This window comes from Sorghum bicolor, chromosome 10, assembly GCF_000003195.3.
Source record: "Sorghum bicolor cultivar BTx623 chromosome 10, Sorghum_bicolor_NCBIv3, whole genome shotgun sequence".
In the NCBI taxonomy this organism is placed as follows: Eukaryota; Viridiplantae; Streptophyta; class Magnoliopsida; order Poales; family Poaceae; genus Sorghum; species Sorghum bicolor.
In genome coordinates, this window is record NC_012879.2 from 59,069,772 (window position 1) to 59,097,761 (window position 27,990).

Below are 27,990 nucleotides of genomic sequence, written 5' to 3' on the forward strand. Positions count from 1 at the left end.
GTAATACTTTGAAAGAGCAGCCTAAGCACCAAGAAATGTATTTAAAAAAGATTGTTCAATCATAAACTAAGTAGGTTTAAAAAATTCATCTCATAAGTTACAAATAGATTGTTCTATTAGTTATTTCTTTCATCTTACAAATTATAGCTAAACTGTACAATTAGTTTTTATTTTTGTCTATATTTAATGCTTCATCATACAACCAAAAATTCAATGTGACGGAAAATCTTGAAAATTTTTACGAACTAAACAAGACCTAAACAAGATCATACAGAAATGTGAGATAGGGCATGCCAGCCATGGAGTGGACAGCGGTAAGCCATGCAGGCTATGCATGCGGGTCAGCATGTGCCTAGGCTAGGCCTAGGGACTAGGGAGTGGAGTGGATACTGCATATAGGGAGTGCAATAAAAATATGGTCTTGTTTAGATGCGAAAAGATTTTGGATTTCACTACTGTAGCACTTTCGTTTGTTTGTGGTTTTTTTTTTTTAAAGAGAAAACTCTGCTTTTAAAAAGCACCATGTTTGGATACAAACTGGGGACGCCAGTATCTCGATAAACCATCGATAAACCAAGGAAAACTAAACAGAGTCTATTACAAAGCCACAGATTAAACCAACTATCAAAGCTCAAACACATCCGTGGACATCACTACGCTTGGTTTAAAACTTCGCATCCAGCAGATCAGACCGTCCTTCGCTTGCAGCACCTTCCATCTATCACTTTCCTTCAAGAGCATCGACCATCTCTGTAACAGTGATAAGGCATCAAACATAACATCAGATGGCGCGTTAGGGAAATGTTTCTCAATCGCCATTTTGTTCCTTGTGACCCATAGGGTCCAGGCAAAAACTGCGAAAAGGAACATAAGCAACCGCGTAGATAAGGGACCATTGCCCCACAACCATCCCTCTGACAGTTCTTGTAAGGAATGGGGAACATCCTCCAGACAGAAAACCTCCTTTATGATTGCCCAGATGAATTTAGCAAAAACACATTCAAAAAGAATATGATTAATAGTTTCTATAACCCCACAAAGACAACATTTGCCATCTCCTCTCCAACCCCTTCTTAAGAGAGACAAGCCCACCGGCAGTTTGTTATTAAAAGTTTGCCAAAGAAAAAACTTTATTTTTAGAGGTATTTTACACTTCCAAATAATTCCAGCCACCCTACTCGGCATGCCACTATTTGATAAGAATCTGTATAGGGATTTAGTTGTAAACATCTTAGTCTTATCAAGAACCCATAACACTTTATCAGGACTATTTTCTTCTATGGAAAAATGTTGAAGTTCATCATAAAGCATAGTCCATCTCTGGAATTCTTCACTTGAAAGAGCTCTACGAAACTGGACAACCCAATCCTGATCAACCCAGCAGTCTCTAACAACACAGTCAGGATGACTTACCATTCTATACAAATCCTCATAATAGATTTTTAAAGGAACATCATGCAACCAGCAATCATGCCAGAAGGAACAGTTATTGCCCCTACCCACTGTAAAATTAGCCCCCCACTTAAAGAGATGTTTAACCTTTTGAAGCCCTTGCCAAAACTGAGACCCCCCTTTGGATTTGGCAGAGAAGAAATTAATATCCTTCATATACTTAGATTTCAGCAGTTTGAACCATAACTCATCAGGTTCCTGCAAGATCTTCCAGATCCATTTGACCAGCAGGCAATCATTCATCAACCTGGTGTTAATGATGCCTAGACCCCCTTGGTCCTTTGGTCTGGAAACCATTTCCCATTTGGCCATATGATATCTAAATTTGTCCTCGGTCCCTTGCCATAAGAAATTAGCCCTAATACTATCCATTTTTTTGTGCACCCCATCTTGTAACCAATAAAACCCCATGCAGTATAGGGGGATGCTGCTCAGGCAAGTATTAGAAAGAATTTGTCTCCCTCCTGAAGTTAAGTGTTTCCCTTTCCAAGGATCAAGTCTCTTGTACAATTTTTGAGGGAGGAAGGAGAAAGCACTGGTATTAAGATGTTTATTACTAATTGGAATACCCAAATATTTCATCGGCATCTCCCCCAGAACACAGTTTAACATATTGGCCATCCTTTCTCTTTCTACTTGAGGGGCTCCAAACACATAAACTTCACTCTTATGATAGTTAATTCTCAGCCCAGACAACCATTCAAAACAGTACAGGATCAATTTAAGATTTCTAATGGACTGATCTGACCCATCAATCAGAATAACAGTATCATCAGCATATTGAATATGTGAAATACCCCCAGGAATAAGGTTACTCAGCACCCCTCTCAAGTGACCTTTACTAATTGCCTTATCCAGGAGAATACCCAACACATCAGCCACTACATTGAAGAGGATGGGGGATAAGGGATCACCTTGTCTTAAACCCCGAGAGGTCTTAAAATATGGGCTTCTCTCCCCATTTACATTAATGCAGATCTTACCTCCCCTTACAGTGTTCATCACCCATTGAATCCATTTTTGAGGGAAGTTTTTCTTTTCCATAACTTGCTCAAGAAAACTCCAGCTAACTCTATCATACGCTTTTTCAAAATCAATTTTAAGAATAAGCCCTTTCTTGTGGGAAGAGTGTAACTCATGTAGGACTTCATGCAGCACCACTATGCCATCTAAAATATTTCTCCCTCTGATAAAGCCAGACTGATTTTTCCCCACCACCCGTTGCGCAATCGGGACCAATCTATTTGTCAAAACCTTAGTAAAGCACTTGAAATCCACATTTAGAAGACAAATAGGTCTATATTGTTTTATACTGTTAGCCTCCTTGACTTTTGGAACTAAAGTAATAACCCCAAAATTTAACCTTTTGATATCTAACTCCCCTTCCCAGAAGTCCTGGAACATGGCCATAACCTCCCCTTTAATAGTCTCCCAGAATCTTTGAAAGAAAATTGGGTTAAACCCATTAGGTCCAGGAGCCGAGTTCACCTTCATATCCATAATGGCACCCTTAATCTCCTCTATCTCAAAAAGTTTTACAAGGTCCATCTTCTCCTCCTCCCTTAGCTTCCTCTCTAAAGGCCAGAAATCATTATTTAACGTGATAGAGCACTCACCACTTGGACCAAAGAGATTTTTATAGAAGAGAACTATATGTTCAATGATCTCCTTTTGCCCCCTTATTTCCCCATGATCAGATTCCAAAAAAGAAATCATATTTTTCCTCCTTCTTCCATTAGCACATTGGTGGAAAAAAAGGGTATTGGCATCCCCTTCCAATAACCATTTATTTCCAGCCTTTTGCTTCCAATAAAGTTCCTCACTCCTATGGACCCTTTCCAGAGAGTTTTCCACCTCAATCCTTTCCTCCCATTCCTGAATGGTTAATAACCTCGATTCCGCTATCTTATCTAATTCTTGAATTCTTTGTGTCATATTAGCTTTCTCTCTTTTTTGTTCCCCAATAAGCTGTAAATTCCACCCTCTCAAATACTTTCTCAAGGATTGAAGACACCCTTGCCATCTATCCAGAGAGTAGTTATGGTCTTCTTTAAAGAACAACCATCTATCCTGAATCATTTTAGAAAAGCCCTCTCTTTTAATCCACTGTTCGTCAAAGAAAAAATAACGAGGCCTTTTCTCCCCTTCTTCTCCAGTGTTAAGAACTAGAGGACAATGATCAGAGCCTACTCTAGGTTTCACCCAAGCAAAACAAGTAGGATAGTGTAATTCCCAACTTGTGGAAGCAAGAATTCTATCTAGTTTTACTAAAATAGGATTTTTCTGTTTATTGGACCAGGTAAACCGACTGCCATTACAAAAAATTTCCCTTAGTTGAAAAGATCCAATGAATTCATTAAACAGATCCATAAGCTTTTGATCCCCTACTCCCTGATTCCTTTCATTATTGTTCCTAATTAAATTGAAATCTCCCCCCATCAACACAGGTAAGCTGAGAGTAGAGCAAAAAGAAGAAAGATCCTGAAGAAAACTACTAGAGTAGTTATGCTGAGCAGGCCCATACACATTAATGATCCAGAATCTATGATTAGTAACTCTGTTTCTAACCAGAACGCCCATAAAATAAGCCTCATAAATGTGATCTTCCACTTCTAAAGAGTCAGATCTAATACCTATCATCATGCCCCCTGAATGTCCTTTGGAAGGTGACCAGCACCAGGAAAAACTCTGGTTGCCAGCAAGTTCCCTAAGCTCCCAATCCTCAAAGTTTTGCTTAATGGTCTCCTGAAGAGCCACAACTTCCAAATTATCTGAAATAATGTGATTCCTGACTAAAGATCTTCTACTCCCTCTACCAAGCCCTCTTACATTCCAAAACATGACTTTCATTTTGGATTATCTACAGGTTGACCATCTTTTAATTTACTGAGTTTCAATCCATTATCCCTCCCCCCAAGGGAGTCTGGGTTGAACTCTCTTTGGATGTTGGAAATCACTCCCATAGTGAATTCCTGTTCCTCATCCACTGATTTAGGAGCAGTTTTCTGTTTCTCCTTTTCTAAAAAACTATTATATTTTGCTTCTGCTATTTTGGCTCTTGCTATCTCCTCAGCCTTAAAAGCATCTAAGCATTCATCAACATTTTCTATCTCTAAATCCAAATCAGATATGACATTTTGCAAAACAGAATTTGGGCAATTATTCAAAATAGTAAAGGAGTTACTGCTGGTACCTGTAATTGTGTTTCTCTCCATAGCCCTTTGCGTCGCTTTTGCAGCAATTGGAATCCCATCCCTTGGAATCCTAGAGCTTGTCCTTGTCGCCATTACCACCTTCTTGGGCTTCTTAACTTTTCTGGGTCTAGGAGCTTGCCACTCAGAATCATCCCCTTCAATGTTCTTCTCAAAGAATACTTCATTGTCCATTAGATCCTCTGCACACAGATTCCCTTTAGCACTTATCTCCAGCCTAGACTGACTTTCAGGCATATTCATATTTGGAACATGTGAAATAATGGATTCCTCTTGGGTAAGACTTTCCATCTCTTCATTTGCTTGAAACTCCTTCTCATTTGGCAGGTTCAACTTAGGCCACTTACACTTATCCATCACATAATTCCCATCTTTTCCATGAACCAAGATTTGGGTATCAGAATGCTTTAAGACACTTGAAGCCTCTGTCATATCATGACTTTTACCACTGGTGTTCTCAGGGCAGTTTTTAACTGCATTGCAGTCCAAAACCATATCTGGACTCATGATCATAGGCATATCAGGTGTTTTCCCTCCCTTAGACTGAGTCTCATCTTCCTGTAGATCTACCAGCCCAACTCCTGGGCAAAACACAGCCAGTGGGGTCGCCATGGATTCAACAAATCCCCCATCTGTCCCATAAGAACCACTCATCCCCTCCATTTCTTCCTCCATAGAATCATCCCGATTGGTATCCATCTCTTTATCAATTTGACCCATTCTGTCAAATTTGCTCAGACTTTTCTTAGCATGACCTTCCTTGTAGTGTTTGTCCCTATCCTTATCATTTTTATCCTCAGGCCTGTCTGCCCCTGAAGGATCTCCTTTTCCCCCTTTCCTGGACCCCTGACTACTGCCTTCCACTTCAAACTTGATAAGCCTGCCAATGCCATTGAAAAATATTTCTACTGCTCCTTTGATAGCTCCTGGATTTCTGCATCTCCCCTGCACCCTGATGGTGTCCTCTTTGATAATGCTCAGTTCATCCACTACTAATGGTTCAATCACCAGGCTGGCAATCTCCTTGATGGATTCCACATCTCTAGCCAACTCTGGAACTCCATGGATCTTCACCCAAACTACTTGCAGGATAGAAGAAGTATCATGTTCCCTTGCAGTTTTTTCCAATTTACCTTTGAGGCCAAATACTGACATTTGGAACTCAGATAGCTTAGAAAAAGTTTCCAAGGATAGCTTGTCTGGGAACACCACTAGATATTCTTGAATATGAATCTGTTTGACCTTGAAATCCCATTCCTCTTTCACCAGGTTTTTCAGTTCCCTGTCAACCTTTTCCTCAGTAGCATCCCCAGCCAGTATGGTAAGTAGTCCAGTATTCTGGTGAGTTTTGATCCTATCCTCAGGGAAGTTCATAGTGTAAAACCCCTGTCCTGGTACCCCAAAACCAAACATCTTGATTTTCTTGAATTCAAACTTCTTGCAATCCATCGCCATGTGCCCCACTTCTTTACATTTGTAGCAGACTGGATCATTTGTACAGTCCACTTGAAAATGCCCAGAACCCAAACACCGAAAACACTTGATATCCTGATTAGGAGCTCGATTACCTTTGTTGTTGCCACGTTCCAGATCTCCATCCTTGCCCACTCCATGTCCAGCCCGCTGATCCACATGAATTTCACCCCCTTTACCACCCACACGCACCCCAGTATTCTGATTCCGACTACCTTGCTGGGTAACCCCTTGAGACCAGCCACTCTGCAGTCCCTGTTTTTGACTCTGGAATCTGCCCCCTTGCTGACCCTGACCATGGTAGCCTTCACCCCTGCCACCCACAAAGATTTTGCCACGAGCCACCCTGTCTTGATCAAGATTACTAGGGATTAGGGCCCTCGAATAAGTACCTTCTTGCTTCCTCCCCTTGTTGTCTCCTGGATTCCTCGAATCCCTCATCAGTTGGCGTCTCAGATCTTGTTCGTATCTGAAATCTTCCTGCAACAAATCATCCTCCTCCATCCACTCCTCATTCCTCCAGTCTTCCTGCCTCCTCTTTGGTGGACGATTCGCCATCCCAGTCTCCACTATGCTCGAGAAGGAATGTGAGAGCGGCGCTGGTGGTGGGAGACGCCGAACCTTCCTGGCTAGGTATCCATAGCGTCTGACTTCGTGTCTATGGGCCGGGAAGTAGGAATCCATCACCAAGTTCCCTTTTGGAATCCAGAACCATCCTGGCCCAGGTTCCGGCCCACTAGGAACCCAGGAATGGTTAAACCGAACATCAAATCCATTCTCTTGCACTTTTAACTCCTTCGCTCCTGGTGTCATCTGATCAGATTTCGCGCTACCCCATTGCACATTCGACATTCTCCCCATGGAAGATTCCAAATGTCTCCAAGCATTATCCAACTCTTCCAACTCCGTTTTTGTTGAGGATGCAAATAATTGTTGTCGAATCTCTTTTTCAATTTGTTTTTTAACTCTCTGCTTCCCCCCAGATGTAACCATGGAATATCCCGATTGATCCTTTAGAGGTACTGGCACAATCTTCAGACTCTTCTTCACATTCTCATTCACCGAGATAGAACCAAGTTGAGGCCAAGCCTTTTCCCAATCAGGATCAGGCGAATTAACAGGCAACTCACTATTACCAGGACCACTCCTGTTGTGGTATCGGTTGGATGGATCCCCTATCCTCCCCACCGACACCCCAGTATGATCCATGATAATCCTGCAGTTAGTTTTGTCTTGATGTGCCCCATTCGAAGCCAAAACACCAACCTCACGCCCTCTATCTCTCTCTGTTTCATGCCGATCAGAAGAAGCACCTGAATTTGCTGAACCAGACCCGACACTTCTAGATGGAGATTTTCTCAGAACATAAATCAGATCAGGGCTAGAACAGGCATCCCCTACATCCCCTGTATCAGCCCTGGAAATCATCCGCCCCTCTGATCCGCGATGAGACATACTCTGCGTATGCACTCGACGATGCTTTCTAGCCAGGAAATTAGCCTCGTGAACTTGCTTGTCGCAATCATCACATAAGAACGCATCATCCGCCGAACAGAAATACGACGCCGGATCATCACAAATGTCGCAGAGAAACAGACCCTCAGGCATGACGAACCCTAACTCCCCCGAAATCCTCAAGGGAAGGAAAACTCACCGGTCACAGGAATCAGCGTCGATCCCTGAGGACGCTGATCGCCGTTTCGCGAGATCCTCACCGGAGGGACGCCGGAGAGTTGCCCGGAGATGGACCCGTCTTCCCGCCTCAGAGTCGCCTCAGAGTCCGCCTCAGAGTTGGCGTGATTCTGCCATTGGTTTTTTCTTCGTTTGTTTGTGGTAAATATTATTTAATCATGGACTAACTAGAATTAAAAGATTTATCTCGCGATTTACAGTTAAACTATGTAATTAGTTTTTATTTTCGTCTATATTTAATGCTTCATGCATATGTCGAAAGATTCGATGTGACAGAGAATCTTAAAAACTTTTTAATTTTTGGATGAACTAAACAAGGCCTATGATTAGAATACAAAAGCGTGCAATTTGGCTTTCTGAATTTTTTTGGATTTCGTTACTTTAATATTTTCATTTTTATTTAAAAATATTATCCAATCATGGACTAACTGCGCTCAAAAGATTCATCTCATGATTTACAGGTAAATTGTGTAATTAGTTTTTGCTTTTATCTATATTTAATGCTCGATGTATTGTCCCGTTAAATTTTATGTGACGAATAATCTTGAAAAGTTTTTTGGTTTTTATGGTAAACTAACTTGTTTAGATCCAAAAAGTTTTTGAATTTCGATACGGTAGCATTTTCATTTTTATTTAACAAATATTGTCTAATCATAAAATAATTAGGTTTAAAAGACCATATATGTGCCGATTCAATGTGATAGAAAATTTTGAAAAGTTTTTAATTTTTGGGTGAACTAAATAAGACCTAAATAAGGCCTAGGCCTTGTCCCTCGTGGATGGCATCGCTGGAAGAGGACGAGGAGCACAACACGGAGCAGGAGGGAAGCATAGCAGTGTCACTGGGGAAGTGAAGGGAGCGGCAAGCCCAACGCCTAGAGAGCACAGCAGGGATAGCACTCGAGTAGATGAGAGACTTTGATGAGATTTGCAGAGAGGCAGGATTGGTGGAATTTTTTACTTCGACCATGGTCGTCTCATCAGTCACCTCAGAATTAATGCAGTTCTAATTCTTTTCATTATCTCTATCTGTTAGGCCAAATAAACTCACCTCCATTATAAAAATAATAATATACAATAATAATCAAAGCAAAAATTCCTGCCAGTTTTGAGTTGATTATTCAATTTGAGGCCTTGTTTAGTTCGTGGAAAATTTTGGCTTTGGCTACTGTAGCACTTTCTTTTGTATTCGTTTGTTTATGGGTGGATCTTGCAATGGAACTAGGCTGGTGGTTCGAGGGTTCCAAAGAAATACCATAGATGCAGAAATTATGGTCGACATCATGCCGGAAAAAGAATCTTCTTACCACGGATTCCGTTATGCCCCTCGGATGATGAGATTTTCCCGTTCCAATTTAAGAGGAAGCAGTTTCCTATTAGACTCAGCTTTGCCATGACAATTAACAAGGCGCAAGGGCAAACTATCCCTAATATTGGTGTGTATTTGCCTGAATCAGTATTCTCCTATGGTCAGTTGTATGTTGCGCTATCTAGAGCCACTACTAGATCGAACATTAAGATCCTTACCATCCCACCCATTGATAAGAAGAATACGAAAAGGGAGACAAAAATAAATGGTAAATACACGAGAAATATTGTCTACAAGGAGGTTCTCACTTCATGACAAGTTATTTGTCTTCTGTTTTGCAGAGCTGTTATATTCTTATATTTATGTCCTTAGATACTGACCTATTGTATACATCTGAATTTTAGGTAATAATAGAGAAAGTCAGAAAGAAATGAGAGACAAGTAGCTATAACTTACTGATGTGTTATTGATATTTCAGTTTCGCAATCAAATTTAGAGTTATATTTTAGTTATCTATCTTTCTTGAAGATTTATGTGATATGATTGGTATCAACATTGTAAAACACTCTCATATATATGTTATTGTAGTATTTAGTATTCCCGTTGCAACGCACGAACACTTAACTAGTCAGTTTATACATTGCAGAAGTGTCTGTATATTGTAATGATTTTTTCTTTGTGGGTCAGATTGATAGGACTCCCAAACCACTATGCCCTTGTTTAGTTTTAAATTTTATTTTGAATTTAGCTATTTATATTTTCATTTTATTTGATAATTTGTGTTTAATATAGACTAATTAGATTTAAAAAAAATCTTCTCAGTGCCTTCCATCATTCGGCGCTGGCAAATGGCAATGGCCACGACCACCCACCATGGATGAAACTGGTTACACCAGTTATCCCTTCGTTCCAAATTAGTATAAGTTATTTTAGAAATCTTAGGGAGTTAAAGTATCCCAAATTTAATAAAAATTATAAAAAATATATATATAAAAATATATGACAGCAAATAAGTACTATCAACCTCAAAATTTTTAGAATAACTTATAATTTGGGATTGAGGGAGTAGTATATAAGGGGGAAATAAAGCTTAGTGAAATTGATGCATCCAACTTTGATTTTTGTTCTCTTGTAGTTCATTCACCATGACTAGAATCTTCCAATGTTTTGTTTTGACTTTTTAGTTATGTTTATGGTCAACATCTAGGGTTTATGATTGAAATTTCGATCTTCAATATAATTGAAATTTGTTTATGAGATTCTGGCAATACTGTTTTGGCAACCCTTATTTCACCATATTATCATCTCTCATTTCACATAAGAAAGCTCTGTCACACAAATTAGCAGTATAAAGTTCACTACAGGTGGATTTCTATTCCGGATCCGTTGTTGATTCCCTTAACTATCTATAATATATCTGCTGATGTGGATCATTTTTATATCCATAATAAGCTAGAAAGTAGCCAAATAAAAATCTTAACTTACGAGTTGACATGGTAGGCACTCTCTCTATTTTAAATTGCAAAACTTTTTGGTTCATTGGTTTTAGGCCTTGTTTAGATCCGACATTTTTTTTAGATTTTGACACTATAACATTTTCGTTTGTATTTGACAAACATTGTTCAATCATGTACTAAGTTTAAAAGATTCGTCTCGCGATTTACTGGTAAATTGTACACTTAATAATTTTTTTATCTAAGTGCATTACAAAAACTTTTTTTAGAAGAAAAAACAAAACGTGTAACAATTTAGAATGAAAGGAATATTAAGCGATATTAGTATTTTTCTATGTCGTGAATCCCAAGTTGTCTAGAACCTGTCGTCCTCTTTGGACCATGTGTGCAGTCCATATCTGCGTGCCTTGTGCGTGCTTCGGATCGGATGCACGCAGGGAACGCACGAAGGTTTATTATTTGTCAAAATGCAATTGGCTAAGTGGTCCATCTTCTTGTTGTCAAAAGTTCAAAGCCATACAGCTAGAAATAATATGACGTTGAAAATCATATACTCCCTACATTTCAAATTATAAGTTATTGTAAGAATTAAAGCATTTTTAAGTTTGACCAAAAATATAGAAAGAAATATAAAAATTTATGTCATAAAATAGTTACACTATGAAAATATAACTAACAAAGAATCTAACGATACTTGGTTGGTACCAAAAATATTATTATTTTACTATATAAATTTGGTCAAGCTTGAAAAACTTTGACTCTCCAAGATTCTTGAAATGACTTATAATTTGGGACGGAGGGAGTACTAGTTATTGGTATGAAATGCGTACATACGACTAATATATACTCCCTTCCTTCTAAACTAAGATACATAATTTTTATTACAATGGGTATATATATTTAGATACATAGCAAAAATTATATATATCTTATAAAATACTAAAACATGGGAGTATATAAAGTGAAACTGCGTGCATGGTTCTTGCAGAAATTTTAACATGCAAAATTAAACGATAGACACTCAAATCTCGTTGCGGCACTCCATACCTTAGAGCTTGATCGGTTAACCGACAGGCATCAGATGTCATTGCTCGTTTGGCGCGTTCGGTCATATTGTCTGTGGAGTGGCCAGGGGTGTGTGGGCCGGAAATGGTAGGCCGTTCACGGGCCATGCTTGGCTGGCCACGACATGTCAAACGTTTGCTGGACTGGATGCCGGGGGCCGGTGCTCCGCCTGCTACACATGACGTTTCTTGTCTCTTAAAAAGTTCACGTTACCTTTCTCAACTTCCACAAAAATCTGTTTTTTCTCTCCATTCACGACGCCGAGGTGCCGCACGCCATGGCAGCATAGTTCCAACTTCAAAGCTAGCTCTCCCTCCACCCTGGCCACGCGGTTGCTTCAAGCACTGACTGACTGACTGACCCACCATGAGCCTTTCTGAACTTGCTTATGCTGAGTTTGAGATGTTTTCTCTTTCTTAATTATTTAAAATAAAGAATTTGAGATGTTTCGTTTTCAGCTTTGTATTATGCTTTGGTTCCCTTGCTAAACGATCTTGCAGCATTTCTGAGGCGATGGTTCAACAACATACTGAGTCTGTAGCATTTGTTTGTAGCACAAGTACCAAATGAGTAGTAGATCTGAAGCTAACCAGTTTTGAACTTGATGAGAAAAACCACTTGATGTGATTGTATTCCATGATACTCTGTCGAGCTGATGCTATTGGTAGTCCCAGACTCCCAGTAGAGTAGCCCCTGTAATGTACAAGGGGTTAGTTGTCATGTCTTCTGGTATATACAAATCATGGATGCATCATCTTTTTTTTTTTTATTTTTTTAAACCACCATGGCTGCATCATCACAACTGATTGATAATTCTATATTCAGTTTTCCCTTTACCTTGTTCTTCTATCATTCTAGTTTGCTTTTCTTAGCCTTGTGCCCTTGTGCCCATGGAAGTTCATCCGATTCATACGAAGGATCAGGCTTATATTATTTACATGGTAACCAATTGTGAAGGTTTTTACCAGTGCAGGACTTAATAAGTCTGGATTAAAGTTAGTGAGGATGCCACAACAACCAGTATTTAGCTTCACAATACAAGGTGTCTTAACCTCCCTTCCCCTCCTTAGCCATTAGTTTTCAGTCTGCTGCCTTTTTTTGTACTGCACTTTTCTTTAATGACCTAATATATATATTCCAGTACGGGCAAGGAGCCCCTCATGTTCTTAAAAAAAAGTACAATAAATGAGTTCGTCTACATCTTCGTGCATTCCAAGGCCAAGGATCATGGAAAGGCACAGTTGCCACCTGCATCCTAAATATAGTCTCTTGATCTCCTTAAGCATGATGTCTGGTGTTTGATTATTCAGAGCAAAGAGATTGTGTTTGTATGCCTGGGGCGGAGCTAGCCTTTACCACTGGGGTCAAGCGACCCCGATAAATTTCTACAAACGCTATAGAAAACTACTATTAATCACTGCTCACTACTATTATCCACCCCACTGTGTAGCACATGAGACCCCGATAGCAATGATGGTTGGCTTCGCCCAATAGTCTCAAGTGAGCAGTGAGCTAGTTGGTAGAGCTGCAGCTTTGCCAAACCAGCTCTAAAGCTGCGGCTCTACCACAGATCAGCTCTACCACGGAGCTGGACTCCAGTCAAACGTTTGGTAGAGCTCCTGCTCCATTATTCCTCTCATTTGTCTCACTTCCATCCAGGACCCACACGTCAGTTTCTGCCTTCTCTTTCATCCCCTTCCTCCCATCAACACCTGCGCGGTCCGCGCTGGTGCCGAGCGCCGCCGTCCACACGGGGGGCGGACCTGCACGGGTAGGGCTAGGGCGGAGCCCCGCCGTCAACCGCGTGTGGCCGAGCGCTGCAGTCGCGGGTTAGGGAGAGGTTGCAGCCGGCCAGGCACGGCGCGGCGGGCAGAGAGGGTAGCATGGTGGCCAGCCTCTGGGGCGGCTGGTCTCGGGGGGGGGGGGGGGCAACCTTGGGGGCGCTACGGGATGAAACAAAGAATAGAATGAACCGGTCAATTTCCACTTACCAGTGGCAGTGGTGGGTAATTTCTCCCAACTCCACAAAATTTGGTTTTCGTAGAGTACCCCCTAAGGCGCTCCATGGAGCTAGGGTAGATCCACCTTTTTCATGGGTAGATCTACGGTGGAGTTGCTGGAGCTAAGGCCGTTTGACAAAAAAAATATGGAATAGAGCTATTATCTAGAGCTGTGGGGAGCTATACCAAAGAAGCTCTTAGTTATTGCTCTTGATGCTTTGTGCTCAGAGTTGTAGCCTGCAGGTTCATGTTATTCTTCAGTGGCCTCTGCTAGGCGCGATAGCTGGGAGCACAGCTGATATGCCCAAGAGGCCAAAGAGCCCAAGACCTCCGGGTCGGGTGTCCTGTGCAAGCCCAACGTCGAAGCCATGGCAACCACCCCAAAGCCTGCAAGTTTCAGAGTCCTGATAGCCGAACACAGCTGCATTCATTATTTCTGCTTGACCATGTTGTGGAGAAAGTCTTTTTACTTGATTTCCCTGACATTTTCTTGAGCGACATTATTGTAATGTTGGTATAGTGTATATAAAAGTTCTCTAGACTTTTTGGTCAAAAACCAACAGGTGCATTTGCACAATACCAGATGCTCCGTTCGCTTATTTTATAGGCCGTTTTTTTTCTTTTGCCAACTAATAATATTTTTCTCTCAAAATAAATTATAAATCAGTGAATAATACTTTCACCTATGATTTTTCACGGCACCAGAGAACGGCCTTATACGTAGACCAGAAGTGCTTGATTACTACCGGTGGAGTGAAAGGCACGGAACACACTAGCATATAGCATCATCAAAGAGGTTGTACTGCCGGAGATGCGGACAACAAGAGGACGTGCTCGTCGCCATCTGAATTCTGAGACATCACCTCACCGTGTAAACAGCCGGATTCCTCCCGTGCATCGACAGCCACTCCTTCCTGAGATGGGAACTTGCAACTATCTATCACACACTAAAGACGAAGCCAAGGCCAGCGATCTCACGGTGTGATCTTGGCATTGGCCAGACCAGCAGTCTTTTCGGACAACAGTATGTATGTGCAATTGTGCAGCAGCATGTAGGGTCTGTTTTGTTTGGATGGACGCCGGCCAGGCATGTTTGCTTAGGAAGATAGCAAACACGCCCCTTAGAAACTTAATACAGTCCTAACTCCTAATATATGCATACATTGTCAATCCTTTGATTATAAGTCATTACCAGTACAAAGTATGAAAAAAGAAAATGGAGTTGACTTGTATTTAAGCTTGCTTGCACCTAAAGGTTTTTGCATGAAGCGTTTCAGAATTTTACATATAAGACAGGGGATTCCTTTGGATGGTAAAAAAAGGGCAGATTAGTAGTATAGCTGGAGTTTAATTCGGTGGTACAAAAAAAGGGAAAAACAGTCCTTATGTTAAATCTGCACTGAAAACAGAAATTGACATTTACTTGGACATCAGGACCATATGACCATCCAAAGGAATCCTTATGTCACACCATATGAAGTAAGGGATTAATTTAGGGTCACTAACAGTTTTTTGAAACAGAATCATTATTTTGTGTGCCTGTCCAAATGCATGGACCATTAACTATACACAAATGAACCGTTGAGACACAGCCATCGAATGATATGATGATAATGACTGCATCTGCTGAAACTTGGTGACCACTGATATACAGGCAATTATTAACATAGAGGTAAAAGCTTTCTCTTTCAGAATATAAAGAAAATGCATGGTTGCATTAAGTATGTTAGAGTTTTGCATGGAACTATGGACGAAAACTTGAAAAAGCGAAAAAGGGCAGGGTAGGGTCTTGTTTACTTCCAAAAAATTTTGCAAAATAGGAATAGTAGTACTTTCGTTTGTATTTGACAAATATTGTCCAATTATATACTAACTAGGCTCAAAAGATTCGTCTCGTCAATTCCGATCAAACTGTGTAATTAGTTTTTATTTTCATCTATATTTAATACTCCATGCACACGTCTAAAGATTCGATGTGACGGGGAATCTGAAAAATTTTGCAAAATTTTTGGGGAACTAAATAAGGCTTAGGTAGATGTCAAATAATTAGAAATGGAAACCCAGTACAGCGCAACAACCAGGAGTTATGTAGGCCACCAAACTATAGTAGGGCCCTGATGATGTTTGAAACCATGAAGAAAATTTAGAGACGAACCTAAACTTGCAGTAATGAGTAGAACAGTGATAAGTAGATTGATAAGAAAGAACAATTTTCTTTTTCATGTTCCTGATTTGAATTTATGGAGTTTTGCAGAGCTAGAGTTGATCCAACTCAAGAACAGAGTACTTGCAGAGCAGAAAGTGGAAAGGAACATGAACAAGAACACTGGGAACATCTTCAGATGAATCCCCAACCCACATGGGCAATTCAATTTCAATCATACACAAATCACCAAGAGCAGAACAGAAGAAGAAACCACTTCTCCACTTTATTATTCATTCACAGATGAGAAATTCATTGATGTTTTTGAATCAGGTAATAATCCATGACCACAATCAGTTTAACAGTCACCATATGCACATAGACACAAGCAATTAACAGAGCAGTAGTAGTATATACACATACACACCACCGACAGAGGATGGGCGAGTCTTATTCGCAATTTGGCATTGAATTCCCAAATCGAAATCGACGAGATTCCAATTCCCAATTCGACGAGATGGGATTCAGATTGTGGGTCAGATTCAGACCTCCTCCACCACGATCCAGTCCTCCTCGCCGTCGGAGAACTCCACCGCGATGGTGATGCCGACCATGCAGAACCCCATGTCTTCTTCTTCCTTCTCATCCCCATCTTCCTTGCCATCATCGCCGTCCAGCAGCAGCCCCGGCTCTCCAATTGCTTGAATCTCTCCTACATCATCTAAATCAGTATCACGCGCCGCCGGATCAGGATCGGCTTCGGCTTCGGCGTCGGCGCGGCGGCCGACGAAGAGGTCGTAGAGGTCAGAGAGCCCGGCTTCGGGCGCTCCGATCCCGCCTTCGCTGGTGTCGTCGTCGTCCTCGTGCCAGCTGTTCCCACTTCCGCCGGCCAGGTAGGCCAGCAGGGAGGATGCGGACTTGCCCCTGTACTCGGGGACGCCGCTACCCTGGTCGTCGACGACGCGCCAGGACACGAGGCGGTGGTTGAGCGCGACGTCGCAGGCGCGGAGCTTGTGCGCGCCCTTGGCCTTGTCCCGCGCCTTGGTGACGGGGTGCGCGTGGCACCCCGCGCACCGGGGACGACGGCACTTGCCCGTGCTCCTCGACGCGTTCGTCGGCTTCCCCGCCGCCGCCTTCTTCTCCGTCGCCGCCAGCGCGAACGCCACCGCTGCTGCCGACTCGGCGTCGGCGTCGGCGTCGGCGGTGGTCTTGAGCACCTTGCTGCGGCTGATCCGGACGGTGCCGTGCTGCCGGCCTTCCCTCTTCATCGTCCGACGTCGGTCGCGGGTGGTTTCTTGGGTGTTGGTTGGAGAAACGGCAAGAAAGAGGGGCCGAGGAAGGAGGTGGTTGGCAATGGCAACTATACAAGCAAGGGGAAGGGGAAGGGGAGAGGGGAGAGGGGGAGGACCACGCGCATGTGCATGTGTGGTTGGGCAAGTGTGTGGGAGTCGCCAAGGGGAAGGAGGAGGAGGAGGAGGAGGAGGACCATGGCTTGGCCGGTGCGGTGCCGGCGGGTGGTTGGGGACTTCTTGGGGTACAAGTAGAGGTTGAAGTGGTGGGCAAGCAAGATTCACTTGCACTTGCAGCCTGCCTGAGCCTGCCGCGGCATCCATCAGGCATCTACTGCTACTGCATGCTCCGTCCGTGTGGACCGGATCAGGCAGGATCGTGGGGGTCAGGAAAGCCAAATTAATGGGAGGTCAAGGAAGCTAATTCTATTCTGCGATGCACTAATACAAAAAGGAACTAATATAAAAAGGAAAATAATTAATTGTATTTTAGTAGCAAGGATATGGATACCTACGCGGTTGCTTGCTTCGGGAATGGATGATCCAACCTGCAAAGGAATATTATCTGCGACGAATAATACACTTTCTTTTTTATTTATTTAAAGGAAATGATACGCTTTCTTTATTTCGTTTTTGTTGTTTTTTTTTTTCGATCGAAAGGCATGCTGCATGGAGCCCTTGTGATTTTAGGGAGGAAAAGGGCCTACAGAGATGGCAATTGTATTTCCTCCCTAGTAATTAATTAATATAGTACTGTAGTATGTAATGGAGATTGCAACGGGTTCATAGTTCACACAGGGATATTCACAACGCACCTTTTGCAGAGATGCTGAGATGCCAATGTTGCCTCGCAGTCGCCATCACGTGCCTATATAAAGGCAAAACTTGCGTAGTCTATGTTCGATAAAGAAAAAAAAAAGCCACCCTAACTCATTAAGCACTGACGTTTTAAAGATTCCACCACTACATATAATATACTTCAAGTTCCAGGAGATGATTTTTTGTTAAATAAAAAAGAAAAGAAAAAGAAAAGGAGGTTCAGGTTTCGTAACAATTGAAAACAGGGTTACAAACAGCACAAACCAGCGACGAAGCCAGCAGTGGGGCTAGGGGGGCTTCAGCCCCCCTACCACTGCTGGCCCAGTAGAATTTATAGTGCTCTTCTTTTAATTTTAGACACAAATCTATAAGGTAGGGTGGACTGAGAACTTTATTTTTTAGATATATTTTGTGAATTTCATCATTAATTTATATTTACGAGAGGTAATAGTAGAGCTAAGTTGATGTAGAACTTTTGTTCAGCCCTCTAATTTTTTTCCCGGCTTCGTCCGTGGCACAAACACAATTCTGGAGCCCGTCTTAAACTGACACAGACAGTAGATTGAAACTCCTTACAAGCAAGACAAGCAAGGTTCTGACAATTAATGGACAACCACAAGGTTGTGAGTTTTGACACGATCTGCCTTGGAAGAATTCAGCCTCCTCAGCAGGAATCCCGTGCCGCAAGGCAATTCCCTTGTGGAATTCGAGCATGCCTCTGACGGACCTCTGTGTTTGTGAATCAGCAGAGGAGAGCTCCTTCCGTTACCAGCGGCCCCTATATATCGCTGACTTGCCTTTGCCTATGCAGTACGTCCGCCGGTCCGGTATGATCTACTCCCTCCATTCCAAATTGTCAAAGCATTTTCATGTTTGACTAAAATTATAGAGAGAAATACTAAGATTTGTAACGTAAAGTGAAAATGAAGAATCTAATGATATTTAGTTGGTATCATAATAATTATTATTTTATCATATAAATTTGGTCAAACTTAGAAAAGTTTGACTCTCCAAGATTTTTTGGAATGACCTACAATTTGGGATGGAGGGAGTATATCTGAACCCATGCGTCATGCCACAAGTGGAATGCTTCTTGTCTGCAGCCCAGGGTGTCGGTGTTAATACATTGAGATGCAGTGGCTTCGATAACGTGTGGATTGGAACTGCCGTGCTCTTTCAGTACGTAGTTGCTCGCTTAGCAAGCCAGTGACCGCTGCAAATTTGTCAAGGATGATCTTCAAGTTCAGAACGTCTTGGAACTCACCTTGGATGACGACAGAGTGTGGAGTGGAAGGAGTTGCTGCGACCCACTGTCTCCGATCCACAACGTGTCAAATCCTCTGGCTTCTAGAATCTTTATACTACCACAGAGCAGAAAATTCCTGATCGCCAAAAACCGTCAGGAAAGGGCTAAAAACCGTCAGGAAATATATTCCTGACGGCCAGCCGACAGGGAAGAGCCGACAGGAACGTCTCGACAAGAAAGATCGTCTTTCCCTGTCGGATGGCCGTCAGGAATCTTTTCCTGACGGCATTTCCTGACGGCCACTCTGAGTCTGGTCATGGGCTGAAACGTTGGCCATTTTCTGACGGTATAACTGTCAGGAAACCAATTGCCGAAGGTTAAAAAAAATTAGACTCGTCTTTAATTGCAAATCAGATGCATCCTCAAATCAATTCGTATGATACAGTTCAGGTTAATCCATCAAGTTATTGGCATTAGAATGAAAAATGAATAGTACACAGAAGTCTTACAAATGAATGACACCTCAACATGGCTTCTATTTAACTACACTAAAGGTTAACTAAGTTCGCTTGAATTTGAACTGAAGTAATGCAAAAGGATGAGTTTGTAAGGTGCCCACCGCTACGAATTTGCTGCAATAAAATAAAATAAATTTTATTGGATCAGATATCAGATATATGCATATACATATATTGGTTATGAATCTACAAGGTGCCCAAAATATGACAAAGGCAAGGCAAAGCATAAATACTACAGATTTGTTAACAAATTGAAGGTGTCAGCATGTACCCTGAATCTAATATTGAATTTGCATTGTGCTTCAGCACTAAACCACAAGTGTTTCCACGCTCCTATCTCATAATCTACATCTACCCGATAACAATGACTGATTGTAGAAAAACTGATACACTATTAATAGTACAAAAGAGATGACAACTATCATAAAATTTGTATTTGATAAGAACAGATTAATTGGAAAGCTGCTCATTTTAAATAACAGATTGGGACTAGTTGCCTTCTAGTAGGATCAGTGCCAAAAAAAATGTAAGAACAACAAAAAAACATGATTTGTATTAGATATATGGATGATAACAGTCTCTACTGGCATACCAGACAGATTAATTGGAACAAGCCACTGGTTCAAGATAATTAGCATTGTTTCTTGGAGACCGTCAGTGTTGTGCATTCACATTTTACTCTGAAGGTTCCTAGTTATTGAAACTAACCTTCAGAAATAGGAATTCCACAAACTGAATTCCCAATTAATAATAGAGTGGCTGAATTTATGTGCTTCCTAATAAGTTAAACACCTGCAATCTGCCAATGGGCCAATATAAGATTCTCTGTTAGGAAAACAAAAGGAATACATTGGTAATAACAATTCAAGAAAGAAGACCTTTTGGGATTCACCACCAGTACGACAGATAGCTAATTACACATAATGAAATGCTACTAGCTAAAAGAACTCTTCAGTCTCTAATATTTATCTTGGTATACAAGGCAGCACACAAACATTTGATTCGTCACATATAATAAGAGTCACTGAAGACATTCTTAAAAATATGCACGCCATTAGAAAAACATACTTTTGTCTTTGCATCATGCTCAGAATACTTGAGAATGCAGTATGTACGAACACCTGGGAATTCCATCAAACACCTGTGAAGCATCCTGTATGAACCTTCCTTCCTTGGAATAGATCCCGTGTAGGCAAGAAAATAGGAACGGATCTGAGAGAATAGACGTAGATCCCCTGCAAGTAAGAAAATAGGAATAGATCTGAGAGGTTAGGGAGATAGTGAACCTTCCAGTGGCAGCAGCATGGGTGCCGGAGAGGCCCCTACGACGCTGGCGTCAGGAGGGCCATGGGTTGGCGGCACGGGCGTCGAGGAGGGGCCGACAGGACACTTGAGGCTGCACGGGTGACAGGGAGGACCTTGGGGGCGGCGGCGTGGTTGGCCGGGAGGACCCTGGGGGCCGGCAACGCGGTCGACGGGGAGCCCCTGGGGGCCGGCAGCGTGGTCACTGGGGAAGCCCCTGAGGGCGCCGACACGGGCATTGAGGAGGCCCCTGTGGGTGGCGGCGCGGGCGTCGAGAAGACCTCTGAGGTGGCGGCGGTGAAGTGATAGCCGGAGGGCTGGATCCGGTGGAGGATGTCTTGTGGCGGCGCGTGGGGGAGAAGTTTGGGCCTCTCGGGGCGTAACTGGGTTAGGGTTTGGAGTGGCCGGGTATTGTCCACGAGTGAGAAAATTTTGCCGTGTCACCCACAAAACAGTGCCAAGGAGCCGAAGGAAGGCCTTCAGAAAGCAACTCCTGTCGGTTATCACCGACCGTCAGGAGCGATTTAGGCCTTGTTTAGTTGGCAAAAACTTTGGTTTTTGGCTACTGTAGCACTTTCGTTTTTATTTGACAAACATTGTCCAATCATGGAGTAACTAGGCTCAAAAGATTCATCTCACAAATTACAGGTAAAATGTGCAATTAGTTTTTATTTTTATCTATATTTAATGCTTCATGCATGCGACCAAAGATTCGATGTGACGGGGAATCTTGAAAATTTTTGCGAACTAAACAAGGCCTTATGATTCCTGACGGTATTGATAAATTCCTGTGGGTCCAGCAGAACCGTCAGGAATAATCAGGGTTATTCCTCTCGGTTTTCCTAGACCGTCAGGAGTAATGGTAATTCCTGTCGGTTTTTAATAAACCGTCAGGAGTTACCCAAGCCGACAGGAATTTTCCTTTTTCTGGTAGTGTTAGTAGAACGTCCCCAATTCACTGTGTGGAAGGCTATTAGCAAAGTCCACCTTAATGGTGAGCGACAGTCGATCTTTTAGGCTTGTGGTTTGTGGCAGTGCTGTGTGCAGTTCCACCGCGTGAACAAAGCTCTCGACAATATATAGACCTTCCCTTCCCTTCCCTGGAGGAAGCCTGTGTTTGACGAGTGTCGATGAGCTTGGCAACCATATATATAAATTTTTCTGCAGCCGGAGTGTCAACACCTTTGCTATAATCTTTAATGAGCAGTTCTGAAGACAGATTGGGCGGAACGCGTCCACGGCAACTGCACCTGCGTTCTTAGGGATCACTCGTACAGAGGCATACTATATAGGCGGCTGGTAGAAATGGACCAATTTTATAGACGGGTAACTAAGAACCGTATGTAGAAATTCATTTCTAATCTTTTTATATAAAATACAAAATTGACTTTTAAAAATAGATAAAAAAAGATTTTAATTACGCAGCTAGTATAAGATTTGAATTTGAGACCTTGCTCTCGCACATAACCTCCTCTAACACTCCACCTATCGCTCAAATATATCTATATTAGAGTTTAGTTTCCCATATATTATCCTATACTAAACATATATTGATTATTTGAGACTCTAAATAGATTCAAATAGAAAAGTTATCAACTATACACATGCACGTCACACGGAGGCATGTCACATGGATGCATGGTCGTTGGTCGATCTCGTTTTAGAGAGAAGCTGCGTATCAGCGTATGTATAGTTGTATATACACAATACCGGCATAAATAGAGGCATATAAACAGGAGGGGCCACGGCCCCCCCTAATGTCTGCCGCAAAAGATACGAAGTGTATACGTAACTAGCCCATGGTGCTAGCATTTTTGTCGTTATAGTGTTATGTAATTGATCACAATCTCGTGAGAGTATTGTAAGAGTGTGGGGCGTAATTTTTGGTAATATCTAGATTACCGTAATTTGATCTTAATTGTAACAAAACTATTTTATTCTGCTTCATAAAATACGTGTTATAGCATGTTCTCGAAAAAAAAATACGTCTATACAATTCTATCGAGCAAAGGCCAAAATGCCACAATACATGATCTAGTAACGTGGTAAATCTTGAAAAGTTCAAGACCGACAGAGATCACCCACATAATCACGGATAACACAGCTGCCGGCCAAGTATGTTCATTTTTAATTCATTTAGTAGTCGATAGATTATTTTATTTGAAGCAAACCAAGCAATAAGATATTATTAGGATCAATCGTGGGAGTTATAGAAACCAGAGAATTAACGCCTGAACCTGAACGTCTTGTCTTGCATGCTGAGAAGAAGAGGACACTCAGTACATTATAGACATGCTGCATGTACAATTAATGGTGATTTTAGTGATATATACACACATAATGTATGGTTAATCCCTACATATATATTTTAAGATTCATATTATATTGTATGTATTTTTGGTAGCACGGCTCCCTCTACATAAAATTTTTGGCTCCATCACTACATATATATGCATGAATGCATGGCCAATCTCGTTTTAGAGAGAGAGAGAGTTGTGTATGTATGCACAATACCGGCATACGCATCAATGCATGGTCGATCTCCACTAGTGGAGAAAAGCACTTTTCAGACGGTTGTCAACGCTTTTTAGAGATGGGTAGACCATGCGTCTGAAAATTTGCGTCTCTGATGTGCCAGATCTAGATATTGACCGTCTCAAATAATTAGTCATCACAGACGGATATACTATGGACGACTAAATCAGCGATGATTTACTTATTTTAACCGTCGCAAAACTTTTTTTTTATAACGGGTCGTAATAGCCGTCTCTAAAGCACTCGTCATCTTTATACATATCTGTATCAGTGCTCGTTCAGGTACACCTGCTGCGTGCTTCAGTTCCGATCGATCCACATCATCGACTCCATCGTATCCCTGCAGCCAGCTAGCTACAAATACACGATACAAGATGGCCGTTGCATGCATACATATATGTACACTTTGGCTTGCTAGGTAGTTCGATCGATTAATTATTCGATCAGATCAGAGCGAAGGTGGTGACACGCTCGCGGTGGCACCACATACTGTATATGGGGTGCATGGTGACAACTAGCTAGGATGACTTGGGCCTTGTTTAGTTAAAAAAAAATTTGCAAAATTTTTCAGATTCTCTGTCACATCAAATCTTTAGATGCATGCATGAAGTATTAAATATAGACGAAAATAAAAACTAATTGCACAGTTTGGTCGAAATTGACGAGACGAATCTTTTGAGTCTAGTTAGTACATAATTGGATAATATTTGTCAAATACAAACGAAAGTGTTACTATTCCTATTTTGCAAATTTTTTTGAACTAAACTTGGATCAACCGCGCCACTCTAAAAGTAACACATATTATAACTAGCAGCAACGTGCTGCGGCAAATGTATAGAGCATCAAATATAAATAAAAAATAATTAAATACATAATTTACCTATAAATTGCAAAAAACAAATTTTAAGCCTAGTTAGTTTATGATTGGATAATGTTTGTCAAAATACAAACTTATGTATTACAGTATCAAAATAAAAAACATCGGATCTAAACACACCCAGTGTCGCAAAAAAAGCCTGTTGTGCGAGGCAACGACGCGCGCAAGAAGGTGTGGACCGAATTATTTGAGGGTTTTTCCTTGTTTAGTTCCCAAAATTTTCCGTTTTTGGGTATTGTAGCACTTTCGTTTTTATTTGAGAAATATTATCCAATCATAAACTAACTAAGGTCAAAAGATTCATCTCGCTATTTTATTGTCAAAGTATGCAATAAGTTTTTGTTTTCATCTATATTTAATACTCCATGCATATGCCGCAAGATTTGATGTGATGAAGAATCTTGAAATTTTTTGAAAACTAAACAAGGCCTTTGTTCATTCATCACAGACATATATTTTGGTCCCTAAAAACTTTTAAACTATTCAAATTAACCCCCACCCCCACCCCCTCTCCCTAATTCAGGATGGTTTTGAAGACGGTATTATCCTTTTTTTTAATTTTATCAGAAAATTGGTAAATACTTGATAATGGTTTTAAATCACGCAAAAATATCTCTAAGCCTCTAAAATAAAATCCTATTGGTAGATTGAGACACGAAAATGAACAAAAAATGTTTAAAGAGCAAGAAATATTTCTAGATGCTTAAAAGAATTATGTTTACCTCTAGAAAAATGAAAAGGTGTATATAAAAAGACAAGAAATTTTCCTAAACATTAATATGTAAACGTACTATGAAAAAAGGTGAGATAGATTGACAATATAATGGACTAAGCACAACCCGATTGTGTAGATCGTGTGTGAGCCATCGGCCCGGCCTATGTGGCCATCTATAGGCTACAAGCCCATAGGTATATATGGACACATGCAAGAAGCCCTTTATATGAAAAAGAATATACACCTTTTGTCGAGTGCCCCTCTTTATCGAGTGCCAGACAGTCAGCAAAAAGATCTTTGCCGAGTGTGAGATCTAGCACTCGCTAAGCTTTGCCACTCAGCAAAGGCTGCGGCATTCAGCAAAAGCCTACGTTTCTGGTAGTGGTTATGAGCTATGTATGCATTTTCAGCTGTGTGGTTGCCTGCACCAAAATCTGAAGTCTATTCCGTAGGATGCAAAGGAGCTCAGTCTGGCTCCTAGTAAACGAGTTTCATTTTCATTCCCCGTGGGCCTAGCTCGATCGCTCGATGCGAGGTGGCTACCAGTTGACGATATGATTAGCATGTAATTAGTGATATTAGTGTTTTGAGAGCTAATTAAGCCTTAATAAGGGAAAAATAAGACTATTAAAACATACTTATACAATAAATATAATTATTACTACTACCATTGTCACTTCATCGTTTTTTTTGGATCCTTATTTACACACCTTTACCTCATCATGCGATATGTACGTTCTCATACAGATAATCAATTAAACACTGTAGCTGATAAGGCAACAAGATGGACAAATATATGAGCAACCAGTCTTATTACGAATTACGATAGAAGGGAGACCTGGAGTAGAGCCAGATCAGAGATCTAGAGAGAGAGAGAGAGAGTCTTCCTTGGAGAAGAATATACAACGTATGCATGCCAAAACCAAACTTACCTGGGAGGAAAAATCAAGATGGCAAGCTAAACTTTACTCTCGATATCTCGCTTATTACTGCTTCCGCATCAAAATGAAAGCGAGATACCGAGAGGGACACTAAGAAGATCATGTCGTGATTATTGCGGCGGAAAGAAACCAAATCAAATGAGGCCGTGTTTAGTTGATGAAGTAAAAAATTTCACGACACTGTAACATTTTCATTTGTTTGTGGTAATTATTGTCTAATTATAGACTAAATAGGTTCAAAAGATTTGTCTCGTAAATTTCGACCAAATTGTGTAATTACTTTTTATTTTTGTTTATATTTAATACTCCATGCATGTCTCTAAAGATTCGATGTGACGGAGAATCTTAAAAAAATTTGAGTTTTTTGATGGAAATAAACAAGGCCTGAGTATCATGGCTGTCCTGATAATCAATCTGTTGTAATGAATGCACGTCGTTGCCATATATAGGACTCTTTAAATGCATCCAACTCAAATTTAGCTAGCTAAAATTTTACAGTAAAACTTTAGCCAACTAAAAGTTTTCTAACTAAATTTTAGTTGAGCTACTTAGATGCTCCAGCTAATAGACTTGGCTAACTTTTAGCTGGCTTTAGCTAGGTTGAAATAACTAAACGCAGCTAAACTTTAGCTGCTTGGATGCTCTAGTCTAATAGACTTAGCTAAATTTTAGCTGGCTTTAGCTAGATTGAAATAGCTAAACTCAGCTAAACTTTAGTTGCTTGGATGCTCCAGCTAATAGACTCAGCTAAATTTTAACTGACTTTAGCTAGGTTGAAATAGCTAAACCCAACAAAATTTTAGCTGATCTTTTAGTTATGCTGTTTGAATGCCTAGCAGCTAAATTTAGCTACCTATTTTAGTTTGTGCATCTCAACAGTCGCTATATATAGTGGCCTGGCCTGGCATTGGCATACCACAATCTCCGCACGCATTCTGGATATTGTTACGTGAGAATAATCGAGATGATGACGGGTTGGAGGATCCTCAAGGTCACCCTGTCCCTACCAGCCCTGTTAGGCTTTCTACTTGTAGCCCCTAGGGCCGATGCAGCATCTCCAAAGAACCCGGAGGTTTTTAGTCGTCATCAGAGGTTGCATTCGGCCATCAACGAGACGACGACTAACCTGATCCGAGGATTCGTCGACCACGTCTCTCCTCGTTTGGATTCGGCTGCTGCTGCTCCTGGTGCTGCCGACCCGACCTATGTGAGTTCATATCCATCCATTGTATTATTTATTGGCGGAATCGGCGATTTTGATTAAGAGGATCAAACAAATATATAATCATAGTTTAAAGAAATTTTTTTAAAAAATCACACTATTTCTTACCAAAACCATTATATTTTAATAAAAAATAGGTAAAATTATTTTTTTTGCTATAAATATCAATATCAATATAGATATTTTAAATAAATCACTGTGCTTTGGTGGGGTGGGGGGGCACTGGCCCTGGTTCCGCCAGTGGTATCATTAATCTAAATTATTCCTGTTACCTACTGTACTCTACTTAGTTCGCGTTCCATGGAGCTGAGGCCACACCGGATGGCTACTACGGGTTCATCGCCACGCTGGATGTGTATGGCTTCACAGAGCTGAAGCACGGACAAGGCACCGCCGGTGCGCCGGATTCCAGGCGGAGAAAGGCGCAGCCATAGCTCCCGGCGACGTGATCCAGAACGTCTCCCCTCCCAATCCCAAGGGCGGCGGCACCAAGCAGAACCTGAACCTTAAGATCGTCAAGCAGGGCGGCGCGTCGGGAGACTGGGTGGTGCACGCGGGCCTGAACCGTGAACCGGCGCCCATCGGCCGCTTCCCCCGGTCGCTCTTCACGGGAGGCTTCGCGGAGAAGGCGGCGGCCGTGCGGTTCGGCGGCATGGTGACCGCGCCCGCCGCCGCCCATGGGCAGCGGCTACCTGCCGGGATCCGCCGCCGCCGCGTCCGTCAGCG

General features: G+C 41.6%; 3 protein-coding genes across 3 annotated transcripts; all 3 read right to left on the reverse strand.

Moving 5' to 3' along the window:
• On the reverse strand, window positions 2,942–7,565 carry LOC8065568. Its single transcript, XM_002438912.2, has one exon. The coding sequence runs from the start codon at window positions 7,563–7,565 to the stop codon at window positions 4,299–4,301; it is 3,267 nt and encodes a 1,088-aa protein (XP_002438957.2). The 3' UTR covers window positions 2,942–4,298.
• Window positions 16,055–17,358, reverse strand: LOC8063832. The gene has a single exon (XM_002438913.2). It carries the CDS (start codon window positions 17,066–17,068, stop codon window positions 16,343–16,345), a length of 726 nt encoding a protein of 241 aa, XP_002438958.1. The 5' UTR covers window positions 17,069–17,358; the 3' UTR covers window positions 16,055–16,342.
• LOC110431197 lies at window positions 19,534–27,918 on the reverse strand. The gene is made up of 4 exons (XM_021449928.1): window positions 27,649–27,918; window positions 21,091–21,451; window positions 20,741–20,907; window positions 19,534–19,786 (listed from the first exon to the last, which is right to left on the reverse strand). Exons 1-4 carry the CDS (start codon window positions 27,916–27,918, stop codon window positions 19,703–19,705), a joined length of 882 nt encoding a protein of 293 aa, XP_021305603.1. The 3' UTR covers window positions 19,534–19,702.